The sequence below is a fragment of the Myzus persicae genome, unplaced genomic scaffold (genome assembly GCF_001856785.1).
Source record: "Myzus persicae strain clone G006 unplaced genomic scaffold, MPER_G0061.0, whole genome shotgun sequence".
Taxonomy (NCBI): domain Eukaryota; kingdom Metazoa; phylum Arthropoda; class Insecta; order Hemiptera; family Aphididae; genus Myzus; species Myzus persicae.
Window position 1 is genome coordinate 21,465 of NW_019104048.1, and position 24,392 is coordinate 45,856.

General features: G+C 33.0%; 1 protein-coding gene across 1 annotated transcript; it reads right to left on the reverse strand.

Moving 5' to 3' along the window:
- Positions 1-4,778: 4,778 nt before the first annotated feature.
- On the reverse strand, positions 4,779-7,285 carry LOC111038064. The gene is made up of 3 exons (XM_022320989.1): positions 6,729-7,285; positions 5,205-5,278; positions 4,779-4,861 (listed from the first exon to the last, which is right to left on the reverse strand). Exons 1-3 carry the CDS (start codon positions 7,283-7,285, stop codon positions 4,779-4,781), a joined length of 714 nt encoding a protein of 237 aa, XP_022176681.1.
- Positions 7,286-24,392: the final 17,107 nt, after the last annotated feature.

The window sequence follows — 24,392 nt, forward strand, 5'->3', positions numbered from 1 at the left end:
AGTACGCAAATTTGAAATTATGTATATGCACCTAAAATTAATTCATCATCTCTTACAAAATAATATTATGTTATCTATGTAGGTATGTATATAATAATTACAAATACAAAATAATACGTCATGTATCTAATCGGAAATTCACAACTGGTAGTTGTTACCCTTAATGACGTATGTCTGGGATGGTCATTAGCCAGTATTCCAGACATTCAGTAAAGGCCTATTGTATATTTGTATTAGTATTGACTGTCACAGGTAGGTATATGTCTGGCAGTAAATTAGTCAGGATTTTTTTTCGAGGGTGAGGGGCTTAAGCCCTAAAGCCCAACCCATCATCTAGCTAAGGTGCTAATGTCTGAGATGGTAACACTTTTTTATACTAGATTTTTCATAACATGCATTACTGTTGCAATAACGGTGTATTCGAATTTCTAAATTAGTAGCTTATAAGTCAGACTTGTAACGTTTTCAACAGTTAAATAGGAATATATATAAAAAAAAATTGAAGTCAATTTTCAATATTAACGTTATCGATAACTTAGTTAATGACAATGGTGTAAATGTTTAAAATTAGATATATATGAGTCTAACAAACAATATTTCGTGTATATTTTTTGTTTTACTAAAAAATATTAGTGAATATGAGCTCGAAAAGTAGCGAAGAAGAGTTCCGCCCACCTCTTTGTCACATCCTTTAAAAAAATGTTGAGTTTAATAATATCGATTTCTGTTCCTCCGGGGAATGAACGAAACTTATACTAAGCAGAAATATATGCTCCATAATATTATATAATTTAAATATACACGTTGGCCACTACCCTTTGACTTGACATTTCGATAATATCGCGGCACTTTCCGATCGGCCCGTTGACAATATGACATCATGATTATAATAATATAATGTTTAATATTGACCTTTCGCCGTCTGTCGAAATAGAGAAAAAAGAAGTTAAAAGGTGATCCGATATAGGCGGCGGCGTCATTTATAAAACAAAAATTATTATAATGTATAATAAGTAGAGCTAGGATTTTCGTGACTTTTGCATATTTTTTTTCTAAGTGTTGTACAATTCTAACCAAAAACTTAATTTGTTTCGTAATATAACAATTTAAAATATGTAATTATTATTTTGAATTTTTTGCATTTTTTGCGTTAAATGCATTTTATTGCATTTTTAAGGTCATTTTTACGTAATATTACAGATATTACAAATATTACTTTCATTTTGTTTATTTTAAGCTTTTTTAATATGTGTTGTAAAGATAATCCCAATTAGTCGATTTTACCCACTCCAGTCCATTGATATTGGAAAAGTAATAAAATTAATTGACGATTTATCCGATAAGATTAAACATATAATGAACCCATAACTATTTCGGTATACAATAGTAGCTTTAGTTGTGAATTCGACACGTACCTGTATGTGGTTCTACCAATGTTAACTATACAAAATGCCAACAATTAAGTCAACAGTTTATAGGAAGCCGTTTACGTTGTTTTGTGTGCGAGTTTGGTGCCGATATTTTTTCTACGGACGGTATGTTGCTTTTTTGTAAATATATCTGCTATTTTAGACGGAGAAAATACAACAAATAGAGATGGTTTTCCGGAAGACCTTACTTTAAATGATATGGTTCATTTCAAATATGCCCCTGTTACTTATCTGGACGTTGAACGAAGTTTTTCTTCATATAAAAACATTTTATCTGACCGCCGTCGCAGCTTCCTGTTTGAAAATCTTATGAATCATCTAATTGTGCAACGCAATAATATGTGTATAGGTGAAAAAAAAATATGATATATTTTTCATTAAATTATTTTAATTTATGCTTTTATTGATTTTTCAGAATAATTATATCAGGAAGCGGTTACATTCACAAGTCTATTATGTTCATAATTAATAATAACATTTATTTTTTTTCGCTCATCTAAGTACATTTTTTTAGTGCATTCTTGTGTATTTTACAGGTCATTAAAATCTTAGCTCTATAATAATAAGTCTCCATGGCCGACTAGGCCAGACTATTTTCGAAAAAGGATTTTTCTCTGGTTTATATGATGGATAAACTGTGCTAAATAAAATAAAGAAGATGCTCCACTTGGGCGTGGGTAGATTGGTTTATTCAGATAGATTGGCTTATTCAGCTGTCTATTGATGGTTACATTTTTTTTTCAAATCAGAAACTCCCCAGAAATAATAATTATCAACCAGCACGACTATATATTTGTATAGCGTATCACAAGCTGCAAACGTCTTTCGTGGTAGCACACTTATACTATTACCACCTCGCCCCTTATAATTTATTAATAATTAATCATTTAATATAGTTATAGTATTAGGTCACCGTCATATTAAATATAATATTATTAAAATGTTAGAAATATTAACGGTCTTCCAACGAAATCCTAATTTCATTCGTATGACGTACACCATAATATTATAATCTTAAATCGTACCTACGTTAATATTATAGGAAAAATAGCAATGACACCAACTGCGTATGTTTAGCGTGAGATTGAAATATTTTAATTGTACAGCCCACGCGTGCAGCGGTCAGTCGGACGCCGAAGTATTATAATATTATTATATTTGAGAACTCGACGGGGGTGCTCGAGTTATTATACATCGAAGGTACAATATACTATAAACGCACTTTGAGGTCGTATTCTCATTAATTTGGATTTTTCGCGGCGGAGGAAAAACAAAATAAACGACGTCGTATACGCTCTCTTTTCCCATCATAATATTATAATACTTTATACCTCGGGTACACATAGATATACATGTATAATAGGTATTATGCCCTAGGTAGTGAAATCCGTGGCCGAGATTGCCCCGCGCTCAGCACGATATCGAAAAGACCGCGTAGATCGCACACACAATATTATAATATATAAAATATAATGTACCGCCGCCGCCGCCGTCTCTGTAACCGAAGTCAACAAAGGTTATGGTATGTATATGGAAGAAGAACAGTAGTGTTCGGGCCGAGCAAGGATAATTAAAAAAAAGTATAAGAGAGCACGGCGGTGGGGCCCTGCAGGATAAAGAGCCGACCCGCGGGACCGCTGCGAGGATTTCACAGCGGCGGAAAAGCCCCAGAGACCGCGGCGGCGGCGGCGACGGCGAGTGATGGTTTTCGTCGGAAAGGGCTGTGGTGCGGGCGGCCTACTCTTTTTGTCCGCGGCCTTTTGATGTATTGACGTACGCGGCACACACACACACACACACACACACACACACATATTTACGACCGGTATCCTCGTGTATATTATCGTATATAATATTGTAGAGAGATCAACCAGTGTTTGCTCAGCCTTTTCATAAATATATTGTTATTACCGCGGTTCCGGACGTTCCGTTTATCCCTAGTGGTCTTTATTATTATTATTATTATTATTATTATTATTATTATGCACGGCGGTGGCTATGACGTATCGTCGAGATTTTGCGGTTTATTTCTCTTTATTCTTTTCGAACGATTTTTTTCGTTTCCTCTTTATTAGTATTTTTTGTTTTCTTCACTCCTCCCCCGCGGTTCGTCTGGTGTTGTACCTATTGTATTACGCGTCTGCTTGCCGGCCAATAACGGCCGTTTAATTACACGGAAAGCCCCAACACCGGTTATAATATACGTACATATTATTATTATTGCGTTTGAACATTTTAATTTTTTACCAGCACGTATTCGTAAAAAATAATTTCTTAGCTTTTCAATGGTACTCGATATCATTTTTTCAGCCATTTCGTTTTTGGACAATTTAATGTACAAGCGATTCTATAATATTTTTTTTCTTTCACTCCTTGTTTGTTTTTTTTCCTCGTGTATGACGCCGTTTTTAAAAAATTTGAAGTGTGAAACATGGGATATAGAGTGATTGAGTTAATATAAGAAGAGTGAAGTTTAAATTTGTGATGCATTTGTAATTCGTCCATATCTAAAATTTAGACTACTTATATATTATATTTATTTTAATAATTAAAAAAAGAAACTTATTCATCATTTGATATGCATACAATAGTATATACTTAGGTACATCAAATCGTATATGCAACTATTGTGCATAGGATTTAAAAATCATAGTTTTAGATTTTTATTTAAAAATCAAAAGTGCACAGTCAATCAATAAACAGGATAAAAAAGCGAGTCCAATATTCAAAAAAATTTCCCACATTTTCAGATAATAGGTATGCCTAGCTTGGGCGGAGTTATTAAGTTTATGCTTTTTTTGCCTGTCGTATTTTGCTTTGATTTGTTTTTTGATGCATGTATAGAGTCAAGTTACTGATAGTGGACCGTGGATGTTATTGAATTTATTTTGACCTGAAAGGTTCAACTAGATGTGGATGAATTTGTCAAGTTTATGAGTTTGATGATAATTGCATTATAAAATTAGTTTATAAATTAGAATGTTCTGCCACACTTTGTCAAAGGCTTTCTTGCCGATTTATATTACTGAAGCTGTTTTTTTTTTGTTATGGTTGGTAGCAAGTTGATCTACAAAGTTAAGGTTGACAGTTCTAAAGTAGTGTTGGAGTCTGAATCCAAATTGTTTTGGGCAAAGTTTTGAGGTTGAATAGATTTTGTTTATATTTAATGTTTAGCAAAAGTATTTCAAAGACTTACATAAGGCGCTTAGAAGTAAAATTAGCCTATTATTTCTTAGATTGTCTGATATTGGAGTCATTATAATGTGTGCTTGTGGCCTTGCTTTAGAGAAGTATTTGCTTAAGAAGCATCTATTAAATAGTTAGTAGATTTAAAATACTGGCTTAGGCTTACAGTGCTTCGATGAGCAGACCTGCATGTGGACCTGGCACTTTAGGGGTTGAGAGCCTCTGGATTATGTTCCCAACTTTACCTATGGAGAAAAATGTAATTTTTCGGTTGATAAGATCATTGTGTTGTTTGAAGTTTCGTTGACCAGATTCGTTGATTTCTAAATAGAACTCTCTCCAGTCTGAGATATGATCGAGACTTGGAGGGAACGATTGAGAAGCTCTGGATTGGATGTCAAGTCAAATCAGAGTGTGGATTGAAGATAGTTTAGAAGATAGGTTAGTATTACTAACTTAGTAATTTGATACTACGAGAATCCTTTTTTCAATGTCACGGTGTCTAAAATATCAAGACATCGGGAAAAGTCATCAAGATAGTGGCTAAAACAAAATCCTATCACAACAATCTATTTTCACCGCACTTACTCCTTTGATAACTAGGTCGCACAAATACAAATAACTCTTCCTTTGAAAACTCGCCTGCTCGATTGAACACAATCCTGAATAATTAAAACAATGTAAAACAAACAATTTATTCCACCAGACATAAATGCTTGTGCCTGACTGACACCAAACGACTGTTATACAAAGGAAAAGAAAAAACTTTTAAATTTGTGTGTGTGTGGTGTGTGCTTAGCTGCTTGGTCGAGTAGTTCCGTCGTAATATCCAAGAACGCAAGAATATAGTCTCGAGCATGTTATAATTATTTATAACGTACTATAATAATACTATGATTATATAGTTTACAGTATGAATTGTCTATACCTATGTAATATTATTTCAGCGCTCATGATGTGTTCGGTAATGACGAATAGGTTCGTGTCTCCCGGTGATTGACCAACGGACATTTATATTCTCTGCCACTAGTCAGGGAATTATAAATTATAATATATATTTGATGGTCGACAAGTCTGCGGGAACGTAAGAGATAAAGACTAATATTAGGCTTATGTGCAAGTATTGTATAACCAACTTGTTTGTTTGTTGTTGGTTTTTTTATTTAGGTACCTATGCAGTGATTACAATATTATTACGGTTTGCGCTTAATAGTTTTTCTTATTCTTACTGACTACATTATAAATTATTTGATGTTATACTTTAACAAACTCTTTACTTACTAACTTAGGTTGGATTAGTTACACACTATCAATATGTAAATAAATTAAATTAAACAGTATTCGTATAGATGTATAGTTTATATAAATAATATTATAGAATATAATGCAAATGATATTATAGAATAAAATAGGTATCAGCTAAAAGCAAGTGTGATTGCAACTGAGTTTCAATGTATAGGTAACGATAAGTGTATTTGTACATGAAAAAACATTATTTGTGTTGTATCATGCTTTCATGCATAAATATAAAAATAGAAATTAATTTTAATATGTTACATATTATTATAATATGACTAATAGATGTCGCTTGTATAGATATTATCCTGACAAATTTGTCACCAGTAAGTCATAATACCCCCAATCCTGACACAACAGGTGAAATAATTATTAATCAATTATATTTACCATTCAATGTTTATTAATTGTTTTATTATTTATAATCCACAGTTCAACATAAAATTTTTTTTTACAATGGTTAACATATTATAGTTGTTCAGTGCGCTCACTGAATGTAATAATATGTTTAAAGTAAAATATTAAGGTAAAATGACCAACGATTGGCTAAAAGTAGGCACAATACTAAATTTTGTGATAATCAGTTAAAGCTGGAAATAAAACTAAAACTGGGCCACAACGGAAAAACGCGTCGATGAAATGTCTGCAACCAAAGTTATCGTTTCAGGACATAATATGACTATGGGAAGACCCGCTACACCGAATAGTACCAAAGAATCCTGTACAGGACAACCTGGATTTAGAGAACACAAAAAAATCTCGTAGACGTCGTTTTTTCAACAGCTAAAAAGAGACTAGAAACGAGGGAAAAATAACCTTGTATGTTTGTCGTGTAAAGGTGCAGGTTTAATTTTCTTTTTTCTCGTATTCTGAATGTTGTTGAAAAACCCGGCGTCCACGAGATATTTCGGTTTTTCCAAATTTGGGCTGTCTGTCAAATACTTACAGAATTGTTTGGTAGATTTCAAAGGTAGCAGGTCTTCCCATACGTCCTTAAACGATAGCTTTTCTACTTTGCTGCTTGCGGACATTTCTTCGTCGGCGCGTTTCTCCGTTGTGGCCCAGTAAATTTCCTGTTTAAGATTTTTGTCATGAGTCCTCTGTCTGCCTTTAGTCAATAGTTGAAATTTTATAGACGACAGCTCTTTTATTTCCACCTTAATGCTTTTGTAAAGCGCCTTATTATTCGCGTCATTTTCGAGTTTTCTAAAAGCACTGTTGAATATTTCAAATTTGTCGACATCATCTGACGATTTACCGTGGATGTTTCTATCACTATCTTCTTCGATACTGTTTAACTCGGTCCTGCTAGTCATAAAGTCTACATACGCACTAAGACGCTGATTGTTTTCTACAGACTTATCGTTGTCCATCTATTATATTCATTAAAAGCAAATAAATAAATTCTGGTCAGTTCGCTTTTTAGTAAAAAAAACCCTATCGTTAAAGTCGGCTATTACGTTTGGATACAAATAAAATAATCTCATTCATAATATTGAAATAATTAAATACATTATTACATAGTTACTATATCCAAACAAATGTATAGGTACATCCAAAAAAATAATAAACTCAACGCCAAATAATTACAGCCAACGTTCGAATAATCCAAAAAACTAAATCGACTTTGTCGAATATGATTTTTAATAATATATAATATAAATATTGAAAAAAATTGACTCTGTTATTTCTGTAACCAGTCAATGATTTTAACGGTGCAGCTCGTCTGTATTTGATTAAATAAATGCATAAAACTCGGTTTTACAATTTTGTCATCGTGACGTACTGCAAGCGAGATCCGTTGATGAAGTCTTCTAAAAATTACTGCATTCGCATCCGTCGCGTCAATTCCCTCGTCATTACCGACTAATAGTGAATAATATCCAAAATCGATTTGATTTACAGTTATAGAAATTCTTAAATTTCATATCACTCACGCGCGATCTGTACCAATATATAATATTGTGCATATAATTTAATGTGTCTACAGAGTACAAATCTCACATGATATGATACTATAATGTTATACTCGATCGGCTGTCGCTTAATATCACAATAATAATATCATATTTTTCAATCCGTTTGAATGTTATTTATTTTATGGGTTTTCCACCGTAATATATTTTAATAATAATAATAATAACATATATTTATATCACACGCGCCGGATCCGCGTTTCATTCCGAACAGTTAAATTTCGAATTTCGATTGTTTTTTATTCCTATATTTTTACCGCGTTCAACCGCCGTACGCAAGACATATTACCCCGTGACGGCGGCGGAAGACCATTATAAGTGCATATAAGTTTTTCACTGTAATACAAACCCCTCGGCGAGGGTACATAATATAATATATATTATCATTATTATTATTATTGTACACGTACATGCGGTGTATATAGTCATAGTATACTGCGCAGTCGTTCGTCGCGATATACCCGGAACAAATGATCCGTTGACCAAACGCGGAGGAGTGGTAGTGTATTTTATTTTTCAAAAAAAAAATAAAAAATGAGAACGAAATGAAATCACTATTATTTTTAGAGTGTATATAAATAACGTTTTACGATCGTCCGCGTTATTATATAATATTGTAGATATACAGGGTGAAGTTCAACCCCAAATCGCTAAACCGGACGCGCGCGCGAGACTGCGGTGGCGGCGGGTGGTCAGGGGTGGAATATTGTGTTATTTTATATTTATAGTTTATTTTATTATGTATTATTATTATTATATTACATATATAATATGCAGTTGTTTTCTGCAATGCAGTTGGCCGGTGCAGCGCGCGTGTTTCTTTAAAAATTCGTTTTTTTTTGTTGTTATTTGTTTTCGGTCGCGTGGTTCGATTATTTAAAGTCACATGACCTGAACGAATCGAAACGATGACCGGCGTTTCTGTTTCTGGTTATTATTTTTTTTTATCTGTTATTTATTATTTGGAAATGTAAATATAATTACATCGGATTTCGACATTTTGCGGTTCCGCAACGGTGGTAATCGTTTTAAATATAATATGACGTAACGAAGGGCGAACGGAATGTAAGCCGCCATTAGTCACCGCCGTCGTCGATGATGGAAATAAAATATAATATCTTTATAACTCTTTTCGGGTCCGCAAACGCATAATGTGTCGGTGGCGATATAATGACGTTATGTCGTTAACCCAAAACTGCCGGTGGTGCAGGGTGTATACTCGTATAATATATATAGGGAGGCGGCAGAGAATCCAAAGCCCTGTAAATCAGCATTCGCGAATGAGATGCATCCAACAGTGGTTCAACCTGCACTTGAAGTGCCGTAGCTAGGGGTGGTTTCCGGGCTCAAGCCCCCCCCCCCCCCCACCGAAAATGTCCGAATACAATAATCTCATTAATTGAATTTAAAATACAATTTTATCTGTGTGATACTTCCAAAGCTGGTGCGGGAGACGGGCTATAAAGCTAGTTTACGAAAATGTAATTATTATAGTACCTGAATAAGTTAAAAAGTCATATGAATTCTATATTTTTAATATTAATGTGTGTTTTAAATACAGTTTAAAATCATTAATATTTTAAAAACTATATAATGACCAATGAATCGTAAGTGATTTGCTGCACAAACAGATTTTTTTAAATTCAAAATTGCCAACATTTTTCTTAACTTTAGAAATAATACCTACATTTATTTAAATAATGACATTTTTTTTAGCTTTACAAGCCATGTAGTTTTTTGGCTGCTAAAATTACCTAAGTCTTTTCATTCTTTTCTGTTATCCAACATGTTCCAGTCAACTTCTTATGACTACATGAGCTATATCATAGTTTTTTGCCTTGTGATCTTATAATGAAATGAACCACATTTTACCATTTATAAAGTACATTTAATTGATTATTTGATTTGATTTCTCATTTCTGCTCTTAGGTAGTCTAAATTTGGCCATGTATTTTTCAAAGTATCTCCCTCTCAAATTTTAGGAGTTTTTCTTCATCACCTTTAGTGGTTTCCCGAGTGGCACAGGTGGATAAGAAAGAATGAAGGACTGGTCTCACGTAGCTAATATATAGTTGCTTTTTTGTTTTTTTTAATATTAATTAGGATCTAATTAATTGTGGTTACAGCAAAGTAGCATTTGTTTGCTGCGGCCAGCCTTATGTTTATGTCGCCATCATTCATGTTATTTTGCATAATGTCACAATATAATAATATTTATATATTATAATCAGGGATGTGAATTTAATGCACTTAAAAACTATTAAATATGCATGCATATATGCACTAAAATCTGACAAAATATGCTCTAAAAATTCATAAAATATGCAAAAAAAAAACTATAAAAATTAAACTTTTATTTTTATTTTTTTCATTAGTATAATTTTTTTTTTATTAATTTTAGTTTAAATATTAGTATTTTTATTACTTCTTGGTATAAGTATATGAGTTATTGATCTTAACTAGTCTTGGTCTTCATCGTATACAAGATCTATAAAAGAAATATAAATTATATAAGTAATATAATTAAATATAATTAAAATGATATATTTTACCTTTAAAGTAGTTATTGCATTGAACAACCAATGATTTCTTCAGGTTTTTGAACTTGAAAGATATTCTGTTTGGTGCCAACAAAGTTTTATATAAAGAAAAGGGGCGTTCTACGTCTGACGAAGTTATTGGGGCACACTTGAAATACGTCATGTCGCTACTGGTTAAATCTTCTGGTATATCTAAATCTACGTCATTTTTTCGCCAGTTAATATTCTTGAAATATTACACATAATTTGAAACCGTTTGTTTTTGTTCAGTACTGTTTGTAAAAATAGAATAATTTCGATAAAACTATAAAAATTATAGTTTATACTATAAGATTGACCGAAAAAATGTAAATATTACAAAAAAAAGCATTTAAACAAAAAAATTATTAAAACATGCATTTTTATGTCCTAACCCATGAAATATGCAAAAATATGCAAAGTAAAATTTGGTATTTGAACTACAAATAAGTCAAAACAAATTTTAGCCGAATCCATTTTTTTATAAAGTGTAGCAAAAAAAACATACAAATGCATTAAATTCACAGCCTTGATTATAATCAATTAAAGCACATTACATTTTTAATTACGTATTTTAAATCGTCTGTTTAGGAAATTTAATGTTTAGTATTATGGTATTTTAAATTCGACGCTTGCTAACTGTTTATTTTTATTGGTACTTAATAATTAGATAAAAAAAAAAAAAATACTTGCAGCGTTGGAACATAAGTATTTATCGTTTCAGTATTGTCTAAAAGACCATAAAAGATTTTTTTAATTGGATGTAAACACGTTGTTATTATTATTCATAGAAAAACGGAGGAAAATAACAAAACATACAGGGTTAAGTATATATTTTATTTAAAAACCAAGCTTGATTTAATTTTGCACTTAAATTATTTTAACAATAAAAATTGCAATATTGGGGTACATAGGTAAATCGCTTCCACCCATTTTACCCCGGGCAACGTCCTAAACGACAAAGATTTACCAATAACGGTGACCGAACTGGCTATATAATGGATCTTTTGGTCTTCAACATTAACAACAACAACAACAGCTTTACTCATCGCAAAAACATGGCCAACTGACTCTGGACGTGGGCCTTCAACTACACATCTTACAACTAAATATTGAAGAAATCACTCGCAACAAAAGTGAATAACTCTCTAGAATAGCCCTTGATAATGTTATCTCAGTTAAACGACTCCAGGAAACACATGCACATGACAGATTACAAATAGAGGAACAGTCCAAGGATACAATTTAGCATCTACATCCTTCCGCAGAAAGTATGGAACTACAGTTTATATACGTCAAGATCTACAAACCTGGGAAGAAACTACCATACGCAAATATATATGTACATATATATAATATAATATTGCAATATTGTTCTTTGTATGAACAATAATAAGGACGACTAAGGATGAATCCGCTTGTATTTACTACATGTTATCAAGGTTTACAAGATTTAAGCTACTATAAAAAAAAAAAATGACACTGGAATCTTCTCCATTGTGGGTAAGTAATATGTATTATTTTTTAAATTTATGACTCTGATAGTATCTGATAAATATAAGCTAACATGCAAACATATTATTATATAAGTGTTTATAAGACATAATGCCTACCTTTATATTATGCACTAAAATAATATGTAGACAAACTATGATGTTATGGTAAAAATTACATCAACAATGAATTAGTTAGATCGTTGCAATAAGAACGACGACCTTTCATAATATACTTTTCTCAAATCAAAAGAGTAAAATAAAACCCGCTTACCGTAGACTACCGATGACGTGTTAGATAAAGTGTTTATAATGCCAGCGAACAGTACCCGATTATCCATGTGACGTATTGGGGGTGTGAAGTGAAGTGAATATATGTACGGCTTTACATCGTAAGTTCTCGCGACGATTAAGGTATGTCAATTCCGGGAAAATTAGGTATACATGCATGAATATTATCTGCCAGGTATTTTTTTCAAAATTATTATGTAGGTAAATTTGAGTGTTAGCAGCGAAAAATACTATTATTAGTGTGAGGGAAAGTTACAAAATATAACAAATTATTCCAAAATAACAATCCATCCTCGGAAAAAATCAAATTTTTCAATTTAATATTATATCTTTTTATCGGGAACCTATATTTTTGGAGTAAAATACTTTTCTAAAAATTATGTTAATGTTATATTAAGTATATATTATTATAAATGATAATACCGAACGTTTAGGTTTTTTTTTTTTTACTGATAAACACTGTTAAGGGCGTTTAGGCTAATATGTTGAATAATAGATATTTATAAATACATAGGTATTTTAAAATGTTATACTCTGTTTTAGATAGGGAAAATATACATTTTTTAAGTGTATAATATATTACTGCGAATGTCAGTGATTGATGAGTCATTGCTGACAGTCATTGGTTAATGTCGTCATACACCAAAGTCATTGGTGAATATTGGCATATTAATTAAATATGTACTATTGTACTGTTTGTAAACATTTACTTGCGAATGTTGGCATTTATATAACGATATTGGTGATGTTGGTAATGCCGATATAATTTAATCTGATCTCATCTAATATTCTAGTACCTACTTATTAACTAATATACAAGGTATTGTACAAGTTGATAATTTCAATAAAATGTTTAATTATCTTACCTTGCGACTTATTATATCTGGATAACCACCATGCTATATATAGCCTCGTTAACATTTTGTATGATATTGACATTCAACGTGGTTATAGTGTTATCGTAGTATAGTGATTTGCACAATAACTGAAACATTTTTTTTTTAATGGAAAACGTACGTGAAGTATTTAAAAATAAATTTAACAATTTAGTATCTAAAAAATTAGCTACCAAAAATGGCGTTATAAATAGATTATACACCTACAGAAACTAGTTTCAGTATGTAAAGAAAATTTAATATCAATCACTGATGTACATATGGATCAAAAAATTTCCTTAAGGCAAGCTTTTGCATCAAATTCATCAACCGGTGGGCAAGGGTATACACGATGTAATTGCAAAACGTAACCTATGTCAATATTAATCAAAATCCTAATGTAAATGTCAGCATCCACTAGTTGTACATGGCTATATTATTTTAATTTTTCAACATTCACCAATTTAGTAGGTGTATGTCGACATCCACTAGGTGATTGTCAGCACTCACCAATTGCGGATATTCACAGTAACATAAACAATATCATTATTAAAAAAAATAAAACCTGCAGTAAATCAATATTATAAGAAATGGATACAGAAAATTTAATTTGATTTTCAAAAATATACGTTTTAATTAGTTGCGAAATAAATAATATTACGATTAATGAGTAAATTGTTGGATATAGTAGATACATAGGAAACAATAGTTATGAATAACCAATACGAAAATCGTAATAGTCTAATAATGTTGCGGAAATTCCGTTGGATCATTATAATATTATACAAACGAATACAATAAACGTGATGGTAATTCACCGGAATATCGCAACAATAATATTAGGTAAGTAGGTACCTACTACCTATGTACATAAAACGAAACATTTCACATCTACATATCTCTCTCTTACACGCTATCTCGCTATTTCTCTCTCTTTCTCACTCTATCTCTTTCTCTTTCGATTCACATACATAAACATATTAAACTATAGGTATTTGTAAATGTTTTATGTGTATGCGTATATACAAGTGTACCAATACGATTTGTTTGTTCAAATACGAACGTTGATCGCATTTAAGAGTTGGCGCTATAATCCCTCTATCGCACTATCCATCCATCAACTGTACCTTTTGTACCGATTTTTACATTTTCACACATATAATATGCATACATCGGCATCAAAAACCATATTATCGTATTTCCCAATCGTGTCATTTCCATGCAATATACATAATATACTATATCGGGTAAAGTAGCATTTTCGAGCTTAAGTCTCTATACTCTTTCAGTGTCTTCACTCGGTCCGATGCCCTCACGTTCGCCTTCCCCCTTTTCGCCGACTTTTGACGCGCGTTTGGTTTCCAACGACGTGTTAAGCTCATGATAACTACGACTGCTATTATAATACACGCTTCCGGCCCGATACACCGCGTGACCTACATAATATAATATATTGTTATTATAATAGACGTATCAATTTTATATTTTACATATTTTAAATATATATTGTTAAAGTATTATGTGCATAAACTATGAGGAAAAACGTATCGACAACATCCGTATCAAGATAAGACATAAATATTAATAATAATAATAATAATAATAAACACAATAATAATACATAAGCATAAATCTTGCTTAAGAATTAAACCAATAGCGACTAGATTGTTGTACTTGTACCTACATAGCCTAACCTAAAGATCTGACGACGAACAATGAAATTGTTTTATAGATATGTAACAATAGACAGGATTTATGTGTGCTTAAAATCTTAAAAATAAGATGTTTCTATGCTCTATAATTTCATCAAAATAATCTTTTATATCAAAAAATATTCTTTTTCATAAAAATCTATCAAATACTGAAAAAACAAATAAAATTGCAGTTTATAAAAATTATAAGATAGTTAAATCAATCCATATATCCAATTATTATTAAAAAATATTAAAAATATTATTGTTATAAGTATAGAGGTAGAGGAGCAAAATACCTTTGTCATTTTTATTAATCAAAATTTGACATATATAGTGCACTAGTAGTTAGAACATTATTCACTAACGATAATTTTTTGTCCAACTTTGAACGCGGGAACTACCACCATGCTCCGTATATGTAGGGTACAAGATAAAAGTTTTAGATCTAATTGGGTTGCTTATCAATGCTATGTTAATTTCTTATCAATATCGTTTTGGGCCATTTCGTCGTGATATAATGAAATTATTTTTGCATTTTTTCTATGAAATATATTCAAAATTATATCTCAAATGGTAATATATTTCTAGACCATATTTTTCGCAAAAAATATTCTTCAACCTTGAAATATTCTTTTTTATGTGGTAAAACATTTTGTATATCAGTCTATAAGTAAATGAATCGCCGAGAAAGCTTATCCAACTATAGTTGCATACTCTCAGTAAAAAGATGTGAAAACATAAAAATCCGGTCTCCAGGTGATAGTCTTTAATATAACTTACACTATTCACATTGTTCCTATACCTTGTGATTACGTTTTACAGTTGTATAATAATATTGATAACATAAATGGATTGAAAATAAATATGGAAACGGCTCGCTTATTCTATAGCGTAAGGGAGTTTGTCTTGTCCCTTGTTACCATACATCCGAGAAGGGGAAATACGTACAGTGAAGTTATTGAAAACTTCGCCTTAAAAAATAAAGTTAGATTTGACATAAAATTATTATTTTTAAAATAATATACAATTTTACCGTAATTTATTATGCTTGATAATATTAGTGCCTATTGGCTATTATACTTAAGTAAAGTGGACCACCGATAAAACGATCAGATCATCTTGAAGTGGGTATGTTGTTTGCCATCAATCATATTACTACCATAGCTGTATCTAATCTGCAACGATATTATAATATAATTAATTCCGCAAACATTATTTTCAGCTCTATTCGTCTAAATTTAATAATTGGAACTATCCTTGGCCCCCGTAATGAGTAAATATATCGACGACGCACGACGAATGGTTTGCTCGACTATAGGTTTTGAACAAAACTTGCCACCATAGGTACTGGTGAGATTTTATTAATTTTCTTTCGTCGGGAAAACCGGTGCCGAGCCTACTTTATACGCCAGCATCAGGGGTCAAACGCATTTTTATGTACCTAAATAAATCTTTTTTTCCCGTCACAGAAAAGCGTTTCTGTGGCGACCGCAAAATACATATTCATCGACTAATCGAATAATCGCAAGCGGGTATAGTTTTTTACGTGTTCGTATAATATATATATTCTTTTACGACGATACGCACACACACACACACACACACACACACACACACACATATATATATATAAACGGTAACCCACTACAATATAATATAAATGCTCGTGATAGCCGTGTGTGTGTGTGTGTGTGTGTGTGTGTGTGTGTGTGTGACGTGGTCGGATATTGTGTACAGAAACGCCTAGCACGCACACGTTAACTCACTGTCCCGGCAGAGGGTTTATTGAATAATGTAGGAAATTGGCAACGACACCCCGGGACGTTATTAAATGGATCGGCTGCGGAGCGGCCGACAGGACAAATAGCCCCGGAGGCCTGCGCGTAATGTGTTGGGCGATAAAAAATCGCGTCCGCACGTATATATATAAAAAAAAAAAAAACTAGAAGAAGAAAAAGAAGAGGAAAAAGGAGAGAGAGAGAGTAAAAACGTCCGGCACGCACACAAACGCTCTCGCGGAGTTCGCAGTCGGAAAGCAATTCTGTTAAAAGTGTCGACACCCAACGCGTGGCGGCGGCGGACTTTTCCCTCATCGAGTATTCCGAGTGAGCGTGTGTGTGCTCCGGATATAAGTTAAGTAGATTGTTGCGGCGGCGACACACAGTGAGCTTGTGTGTGTGTGTGTGAATTTTCACATAAAACACAAAACGCATCGTTCAACGGCCATATATATATATATTGCACGTGTATATAAACACCCTCTGCGCAGTCGGACCAGCCGCCGGTTAGAAATTCAAATCGCGTACTCTGTATACGAATGTGTATAATATATATTATTATACGAGCGCCGGTCTTTCGCACCACCACCGCAAAGTGTTTTTCTTTCATATTTTTTTTTTATTTTCCCGACACGTACGATCACGCATACACGCGCACATATATATATATATATATATATATATATATATGTGTGTGTTGTGTACAAAAGTATTTTTCCCCGTTTTCTTCTTTTATGTCTGCATTAAGTCGACGACCACGACGACGACGACGACGCACAGACACACTATATTATTATTATTATTATTATTATTATTCGCATATTATATTATGTTTGCCGGTGTAAACTAGATTGTGTGGGGGTAATGCGATATGCATCTGTCCCGTCCTCGTCCACATACCCCACCCACTCACCCCTCTCCGAGAGTGTTCTTCACGACCGACGTAAAAGTATAAAAATACACATATAGTAGGTATACGACCCATATGTATAGAAAAATCAACATATTCGCGTGAACGACGTCGTCGCCTCCACGACGGTGAAAACAATCGTTTGGCCGCGGGGGCCGAGACCGCGTGCGAATTCCGCGGACTGAATAATAAAACAGCGAGCGGGTGATATGATAATAACATAATAATATTACCTATATGATATTATGTTGTATCTGTGTATGAACTGTGGCTGTACATAATATATACATATTTATATTATAATAATACACGTAATATTATAATTTATAATATATTATGAGAGAGTGAGACGTCATTATTGCGAACGTGGCGCCACAGATATTATATATTGTGTATACCGGTTGCAACGTGCAGACCCACGAGTCCGTGGTCATTTTACACGAGAGACATTTTAACTGGAAGTATAAATTAAATTAAAGAAAGTATTGATTTATAATATTATTTGTAGGTATTTGTATATACTACGCGTAGTATGGTCTGCATGTTTTATACAAGATTATTCTTCACCTATATGTTATGAATTTATTAAAATTCTGATTTTTGAAATTTTAATGCAAATATTTTCAACATAGGTTAGATTTGTTGGGCCGCTTAAATATTAAGAAATTTCATACTGTGGAGATACAAATTTTTTTTTCAAACTCTCTGTTTTGCATGTACATTTTTAAGAAAATGATTGAGACAATTCTAAGGTGCGGGATTATAGTTTTTGAGTCATTAGAATATGGTGACCAAATACGGGAAAACCACTTGATACTGTAATAAATAGGTATGGGACACAACAACCGCCAATCAACTGTAAATTAAAATGTATATCAACAAACGGAACAGTTTTATGTTTTACTCCTTAAAAGAAATCGTAATGTTTGTAATACAATTATTGCAATAGGTATAACAATAAAAAAGTAATACAAACAATTTGTATTTAATGTTTTTTTTTTTTGTGTGATCCTGATATAATAATCTGCTTCTTGAGATCTTTCGTGAAGATCGTTATAAACGAATTCGAGTGCACTTATATATTTTTTTTGTGTTATAACTTATAATCGAGAGTATAAACTGCGATACCGCGAACTGTATTTCACGATTTCTGCTATTTCCGTTCGCCTGATTTTAACTTATACATATATTCCCTGGCGATCTGGGGCTACATTTTTATTTTAAAAAGCTTTGTCGTGTTTTCAATCGAAATATCCGCCCGTATACACTTCCGCAGAACATAATATAAACGTTACGTCAAATCGCTGACAGTAAATGTATACGACTAAACGGGTGCGATACTATAATAATAAACAATATATAATATATATATATATACATATTATTAGATATAATATGATGTTGTTGGTCGTCTCTCTGCTCGTTTTAAAAATTGATGACACACGAATGTCAAGAAAAAATTGCAACGTCATCACAACACACATTAATACAATATAATATTGCCTGCAGATATATATTATCAGACCTTGAGGTTACTGGTTTGTACCTACATAATATACAGTATACATACTTCCTAATATAATGTTGTATAATAATGTAATATATATTATATTATTTGTCGAACAAAACCGCGGGTGTGGAAACGTCGGAAAAAATATTGAACACTGTGGAGGTATATTTATTATTTGGCTGTAGTTGTATCATGTTATAGTACGCGTAATGCTCGTAATTATTGTACAACTGTCGGTGAACCTATCCGATTGACTTGCAAATTTAATAAAATGTCCGTAACATAACTAACTGCGGAGTGGCTGTATAATATCACTAGTAATTTTGAAAAGTGCTAACGTTTATCAGTATATTTTTGGTGCATAATTTATTTTTTGACTACATAATAAAACAAAATTTGAAAATAAGACGGTTATTTTGTTGCTTTATTATTCATTTTCACATTATTAAATTCTGAAGCAATTCTTCTCAGAGTTAAAACTTCAAATTGCTTTAAATTGAAGAGTTACATTTTAAAGAGTAGTGTTTCATTATGTAACTATTTTAAGTTAGTATGAACTTCAGTACGAATACTAAAGAAACGTTAGTTGGGGCAACGTAACCACTCAATTTAAATTTTAAATAACTTCTAGTTGGAAATTTGTTATTGACGTACTGACATTGTTGAAAAAGTGTTTGATTACTAAATATCAAATTAAAAATATAGTTTATGAAATAAAAAAGTAAAAGCTTAAAAAATAAGAATTTTTTTATTTCGTACTGTTTTCAAATGAATTTAAAAAAAAAATATTTTAAAAAATCATGATCATTTTTTTTTTGATAATATAATAAATATTATATTTAATACTGTTAAAAAATAGCCTTCTTATATATTTTATCAATACACGTTTTTACTTTTTTACCAGAAAATTTGAATGCACGATGTTACAATCCATTACTATACTAATAAACATCTATATTCTGTACGTACGATACACTGTTATAATATTATACAGTCCACGCTTTCATAAAATAAGTATGTACAATATTTTAAAAATAATGAAAGACTGCAAAATCGAGTAACGTTTTAGTGAGTGGGCAGACATTTTTGGGTACCTACGATACCCTTACGTTTTTCCAATATTACACGGTGTGTAATATGACATTTTCTCGCAGAAATAATTATTAAAAATAAAATGAAACAGTCTACACGTCAAGAGTTCTACATTTTATTTTTTAAGATTTGTATACTCACAGCATATTCTTATTGTGAATTCGATAGTCTGAGAAAAAAATTCACTTTCGCTTTTCTGAGGATCCTCGTCTGAAGAGATGTCAAACCACCCTTGTGGCTAAAAATAACATAATAATATTACGTATACTATAGTATTAATAATAATAATAATTACGAACTACCGCCGCCGCCATCACCGTCGTTGCGGTGTCGTAATACGACGACGAAAGGAACACGTCGCGGCGAAAAAGGGTTATTCCTCGGGCGCGGATGTGGGTTATTGCTCGTTTCTAACCCTTTTTTCAGATCCCCCGTGCGGCGCGCCACTCGGGTTATTAATTTTTATGGTTTGCGACGCGCTAATTTAATTTCTCGGCGGCGGCAATGTTTTCCGAGGCTCGAGACACGAAATTTTCTTGCTTTTTTTCTACTCAAAATTATTATTAACTTATTATTATTGTTATTGTGATCGTTCCGCCATGTCCGGGCGATATTAAGGCGGCGGCGGTATAATACGCGCGTGTATTACGCATAAAGTTTACCGCACTATATACTCGTATAATATAATATGGAGAAAAAAGGGAAACCCCTTTCGCACGCGCCCCGAAGACGTGCAGAAAAAGCCGCGGCCCAGGATCCCGAGGTTGTTATAGTTTCGGCGAAGGGGTTGGAGAGGGAAACATAATATTATACGTGATATGCGGCTCGCAATTAAGAGGTTTATTCATTTATTCAGACTGTTGTCGCGGTTTTCACGTATAATACGATCTCTGCGGCGGCGGCTGGAGGGAGAAGCCGAGGAAGATGTGAACTTCGCGATTTATTACCTACACCGAGAGAGCACGATCGTTATTATTATTATTATCGTAACACGCTCGAATTCACTCGTCGAAACCGTCGGAAATCTCGAGTCTCGACTATACATCGGCTTTTCGTGCTACCGAAAAACACAATTACTGCACAAGCATATTATGTACCTATATATATTTATATTAACGTAATTCCTCTTCAAATTGCGTTTTCACTGCACATTCCTAAATGTTTAGTATATTTATTGCAATTATAGGTTCACATCGACTACGAAATATAAAATTTTGGTATTTTACACCCTTTCGAACAAAATGGTAAATTACATTAATATAATATTATAATAGATTTCCACCAGAACGATTATCTCATTATAGCCCATAATATTTCTTCGTCACCTTAGATATTATAATTATTTATTTTTATCGTTACCACCGTTAGAAACGAGACTGATGTCTGCGCATCACTGCTGTACCATTTGTACTTTAAAGACATATGAACCATAAATATTTTTATTTTAAAAATATTAATAATATTATGTACATTTGTATAGACATGTATAGACTAAACGAAGAGGTACCATTTAAGTGCATATCATATGTAGGTACTATTATGCAACGAATTAATATCATAAAACTTTAATTTACCTTTGTTGTTTCAGTTTTCAGAATTTAAAATTGAATATATCGTAACAAATAGGTACCTCAGATGGATTCGAAACGTTTTGTAGGTAGATCGTAGATGGTATCATAATTTATTTCCTATATTTGTATCATTATTATTCTTTATCATAATTCTATGTGCGGTGCGATCAAATCACATGTATTGCTAAAAAAACTGATACTACGTCAACACATTAAAAGCTACCATATGAACCAAAAATCATTTTTCGAATATCTGATTTACCTGAATATTTTAATATACTCCTGTCAACAGACTGTTTTGAAGATGTCAAGAACACTTCAGGTGAAATTTAATATTGAAACCAAATTTCGGTTCAGTTTTAGTGTTTTGGCCTCGAAACTATATTATTATAAACAAAACGAAAACACGTTGCCTGTAATAAACGTTTACCGCGAAATAGTTTAAAATATAAAAACCCCCAAAATCGGTACCGCGTCGACAGAATATCTGCACCCATTGTTGCGGCCCGTCTCGAATAAAACTGAAGGCATCACCCTGTACCTATGCCTCCACGTATGATGCTCTCCGGCGTGTATCTGCAGTGTAATTATAGGCATTTATTGCATTTAGTGACGACGGCGGTGGCGTACAAAATCGAAATTCGACACGCCGAGGCCGACGGCGGCGTTATATGCTCGACAATTAAAACGGAAAGAAGAACAAAACGGTCTCCACAACAGACGTCGTAAAAATCCGACGGACGAGCTGCAGCCGTACATATAGCGAGCGGGGCACACGATATCGTAATAATAATAACAATATAATAATATTGCACATAGAAAGCGCAATCGGCGTCGTAAACCGTGGACGACACCTGGCCGAGACGACGACGGGCCGACTGGTTTACGACGACACGGATTACGTAAAATAATATAAATATATTATTATAATAAGCGCGTGTGTAGGTATAATATAATAATTGTTATTACACGCCCGCTCGCCAACACTCTATTCGGTCCGATCGAGATCTATATAATATTATGATCGTATAATTACTATTGTATCTTTATGATATAGGTCATTATTATACAGCTGGAACATTATTGGTATACCTGTATTGTGTAGTATATCTCGTGATTTATATCGAAGTCATCGATATATATTACGGGATGTGTCTATTTTCCGTCCTCGCTCGTTCACTTTTACGACCGCCGACGTAATGATAATGTACAATATAATATAATAATTGTGTACGCATGTGAAAAAAAAAATAATAAAAATGCATCTCGCAACACGACGCACGTGCACTGCTGAAATAATGCTATAATTACACAGACGTATGATATAATATACAGGGTACCTCGTCTGCACGGTGTTCCGCCTCCGTTCTGTATTCAAAGCACACCTGTTAGAACACAGTTGTCCGTAAGGTACGACCATTTGAATAATTTTTAAACATGAAATATCATAAGCGTCTATAATAGACTGGCAACTGTATCTAATAACGATCATATTATTTGGAAACGAAAACATAACATGTGGCGTATAAATCGCAACGATTATCATCGTGGAAATGATTTCCCGAAATGTAATGTTCCTAAAATATATCAATATTGTGTAGAAGATATTTTTTTGCCCGGAAAGAAACGTGAGCTGTTCTGTAGAATCATCCTGTATAACAATAATATTATACATCATCATAATATACCATAATATAATAATGTTACGCACTCGTGAGTATAATTTAAACAACCGACGACGTCCGCGAACGACGACTATTTACTGGTTTATTTTAAATTTTAAATCGCGCGAGATTTATCGTGATTGTAATAACATTAGAAAAAATTGCGAGCTCGTTTACGTTTCCACCCACGTAACGCGAATACACCTATTTAATAAGTGTATATATACGTGCTCATACATATCATTATTAAAACGATTAACGATCGCGCACTAGCGTATATTATATATCATTTTGTGAGATTATACTTCTCACCGTGCGTTTCACCCCACGGCGGATTTAGACGCACGAGAATTATAACAATTTAATAATAAATAATTGTTATTATTACACGTCGTAATGCGAGCACGGTTGTTGCGTTAAAACACTTGTTGACACAGGATTTGAAAATGCCAAACGGCGTTATAGGTATAGCTGTTGTCCTGCAGGCGGCACTTTAGATGTGGAACACTGCAGATAGATCCTGCACGGATCGCCGGAAGAAGGATAATAATATGCGAGTGCATTGTAGCCCTACAGCTTGCAATTCCATTTAATTTATTCATCGCATAACCGAACTCACAACGATACGAGATCTGTTGTGCGCGGCAATATAGTCGTCCACATACAGTACGTGGTTTACTTCGTTAAGTCGGGTTTTTCCGACTGCTCTTATTAGTATTACGTTGCAGTACCAGTGTCGATTGTTTAGCAGAGTTCGCCCGAAAATCGATCACATTTTGCACTTTCTACTCCGCGTTAGATTCAAAAAATAAATTTGAAACGATAAGGTCGTCAATGAATTTAATGTCACCTCCGACTAGGGACTTATGACGTACCTTGTGCGTATAGTATATAGTCGCCTATTGGATATTTTGCATCATCAATGCTTCGTTGTTCGTCGTAAAAACTTTTATCGCCCTCGTCAAGTCAGCGGCGGCGTCCGAACGATATCGTACAGAAATACGCGCGGTCGGTGTATTATGTTGTATTATACCGCGTCGCGTAACCGCACTGCTAGTTGATACCGCA

Bases quoted from the DNA above. Each gene is read 5' to 3' on its own strand.
- LOC111038064 (XM_022320989.1), bottom strand. From the start codon at position 7,285: ATGGACAACGATAAGTCTGTAGAAAACAATCAGCGTCTTAGTGCGTAT. The intron at 5,279-6,728 runs GTTATTTTTCCC...TTAATTATTCAG, and splicing joins TTACACGACAAACATACAAG to GATTGTGTTCAATCGAGCAG. The intron at 4,862-5,204 runs GTAAGTGCGGTG...TTTTCTCCATAG, and splicing joins GCGACCTAGTTATCAAAGGA to GTAAAGTTGGGAACATAATC.